A 2826-nucleotide genomic window follows, 5' to 3' on the forward strand; every position below is an offset into this window, starting at 1 on the left:
TTGGTTTTTAAATATATATATATATATATTTAATAAATCATGTGACACTACGTGATGGTGATACATCAAGATATAATTTGAGTTGTAAGTTTCAAATGATCAAGTAACAATATTATAAAAAGAGTTTTGGTACTCATCATTCTCATGCATTATACATTATACTTATTTTAATTTTAATTTTTTTAATTTCTTTTGATTCTATTATTCTTAAAGTAGTTAATTGATTTTTTATATTCATCATGCATATATCACATTTTTTATAAAAAAAAAAATGTATAATGTGCAATATAAGAATGACAAATAAAATAAAAAAAATATGGTAATGGGGACCATGAATAAGAAAACTATTTTTAATTAATTATCGGATGATACTTTCTTTAAAATGACGTGGCATCGATCAAAAGTGGCCGAGAAAGCACGCTGATGAGCATTTTCTAGTCCTCCGTTCCGTTGTGACTTGTTGCGAAATCATTCTCCAAGTCAACCAACAAAAAAATGCCGGAGAGAATCGTCGATTGGTCCGATCTTCCAAAGGAACTCCTGCCTTGCATCGGCAAAAGCCTCAAATCTAGCAGCGAAGTTCTCCGGTTTCGCAGCGTCTGTGCTTCATGGCGATCCTCCATCCCTTCCTTCCGCGAGATCTCTCCTTCTCTGCCTCTCCCTTTTCCCAGCCCAATCGGCCAGGGAGGCGAGGCCTTTGTCTCGTTAACTACCTTCTATCGTCTTGAGCTGGCACACGAGAATCCAAATCCTTCTAAAGGCTGGTTGATCAGGGTCGAAGAGTCTGAACCTGGTAAACTACGTTTTCTGAACCCCCTTTCAGGCCGCCCTATCAGTGCTCCCAAGGTGATAAATCTATTGGATTTTCGGGTCTTGGAGGTAAGCAAAGCATATAAAGTAGTAAAATATCCTAGTGGCAAATCTTTTACTGCTGTGAACAAAGTGGTGCTTTTCCCCAACTCTGCGTGGACTCGTGCTGAGGACTGTGTGGTATTCGTTATATATCTAGATGGAAAATTGGGTTACGCTAAATATGGAGATGAGAGATGGACCCTTGTAGATAAGCAATATTCTCATTATGATGACATTATTGTATATAAGGGGCAGTTCTATGTTATTGACAGATTGGGAACAGTTTCCTGGATTGATTCATCGTTGAAGTTGATACAGTTTTCGCCCCCATTGTGTGGCTTGGGTTGCCAGAAGTATTTGGTGGAGTCGTGCGGAGAACTCTATGTTCTTGATAGATACTTTGATGGAGAGCCGAGTCCAAGAAGATACCGTGATGAGAACATCTTTGCTAATCTCCTTGGCTCTAATGTCTACCCTAGGACAATTGATTTCAAAGTCTATAAGCTGGACCAAGAGTGGGGTACTTGGGTTTTAGTGAAGAACTTGGGCGATACGATGTTCATCTTGGTTGACGACTGTTCCTTCTCTGTTTCAGCTCGAGAATTCCCTGGTTCTAAAGGAAATTGCATTTACTTCACTGATGAAAATGACTTTTTTGTCTTCAACTTGGGGGATGGTAGTTTTAGCAAGACCAAATATTTCCCAGACTTTTCTCATATATTTCGGCCACCGCCATCTTGGCGCCACCCAAATTCGAGTTCCTCCAAATGCTGAGTGTAAGCTGCCTTGTAACACTTAAATCTGATATTTAATGTTGTTAGATTACTAATTACTTCTGTATGGGATAGTCTCAGTAGAGATCAACTTCTCTATGATGTTGTGCCCTTTATGAATTCAGTTTGATTTGCGACATCTCTTGATCTTTCTCCACCTGTGTCGCTTAGCTCGTCAGAGGTGTTGATTATCTCATTGAACCCATGTTTTCAATGGAATGTCTGAAATTCCCACATATGGACATGGCCTATAGACTATTTGTAACGTACAGCAGATAATATGATGATTAGAGAGATTATTGTTGGCATCCTTTTCGCCATTTGGCAAGGTCCTGGCAGACTTTCCCTTCTAGGAGAAGTTGAAATTGATTGATGAATCATATAACACTAAACACTTGGGATGACACTATATAAGCTTTGATCTTTCATTTTTTATAGAGGACTGTTGTGGATAATGTTCATTGCAGTTGATGAAGATTAAGGTTGCTCTCAGTTTAGACGATAACAGGATTAGGATGAAGATGTGTTAGATCAAGATTAGTTTATATCTTCTGTTTTTTTCTTTGCAAGCCTGCTCAAGGAATTCAAGAGAATAGGAACCAAGTGTTGGAAGTGGAATTGTGCAAAGAATTCTGCATTCTTTTGGTCGCTAGGAAACCAAATTTGTTCCTTTTATGTAGTATTTCTTAGCTTTGATCTATACCGGTGAGCTGTTAAGGAAGGTAAAGCCATTGTAACATACCATCAAAAAAGACAATTTATTTTCAGCTATATCATGGGAATGTTTCTGGTACAAAGATGGAGCTTGATTTGTTGTTTTTTTTTTTTTTTTTTTCGGTTGGATTTCAAGGAATAGGCCACCAAGTGTCATGGGGCGGTTGTGTCGCCCTTGAAGACTCATTTCGATGGTGTCACGACCACTCTCGGAATGCCAGCCTCCCCAAAAATGGTTCGACTACCCCAATTTTGTAGGCAGCCGGCCACCGAAGCACTTTAAAGTTTTTTTGAAGTATAGTTTAAAAAAAGTATTTTTTGAAGTATATTTAAAAAAAAAATGGTGATAACTTAATTTATTAAAAAAACTATTCATAAAAGAGGAATATTACCTAACGCATCTAAGCATTTTTTGTAAACAAGAAATTTCACTTTTACAAGGCAATAATTAAGCTTGAGACATTTTTGCAATTATAGTATTAAGGCC

At 37.7% G+C, this 2826-nt stretch overlaps 1 protein-coding gene across 1 annotated transcript; it reads left to right on the forward strand.

The window, feature by feature from the left end:
* Window positions 1-422: 422 nt before the first annotated feature.
* On the forward strand, window positions 423-2416 carry LOC109009716 (putative F-box protein At1g65770). Its single transcript, XM_018990313.2, has one exon. The coding sequence runs from the start codon at window positions 496-498 to the stop codon at window positions 1624-1626; it is 1131 nt and encodes a 376-aa protein (XP_018845858.2). The 5' UTR covers window positions 423-495; the 3' UTR covers window positions 1627-2416.
* Window positions 2417-2826: the final 410 nt, after the last annotated feature.

The sequence above is a fragment of the Juglans regia genome, chromosome 11, assembly GCF_001411555.2.
Source record: "Juglans regia cultivar Chandler chromosome 11, Walnut 2.0, whole genome shotgun sequence".
In the NCBI taxonomy this organism is placed as follows: Eukaryota; Viridiplantae; Streptophyta; class Magnoliopsida; order Fagales; family Juglandaceae; genus Juglans; species Juglans regia.

Excerpts from the sequence above, each read along its gene's own strand:
- LOC109009716 (XM_018990313.2), top strand. The coding sequence starts at position 496 with ATGCCGGAGAGAATCGTCGATTGGTCCGATCTTCCAAAGGAACTCCTG.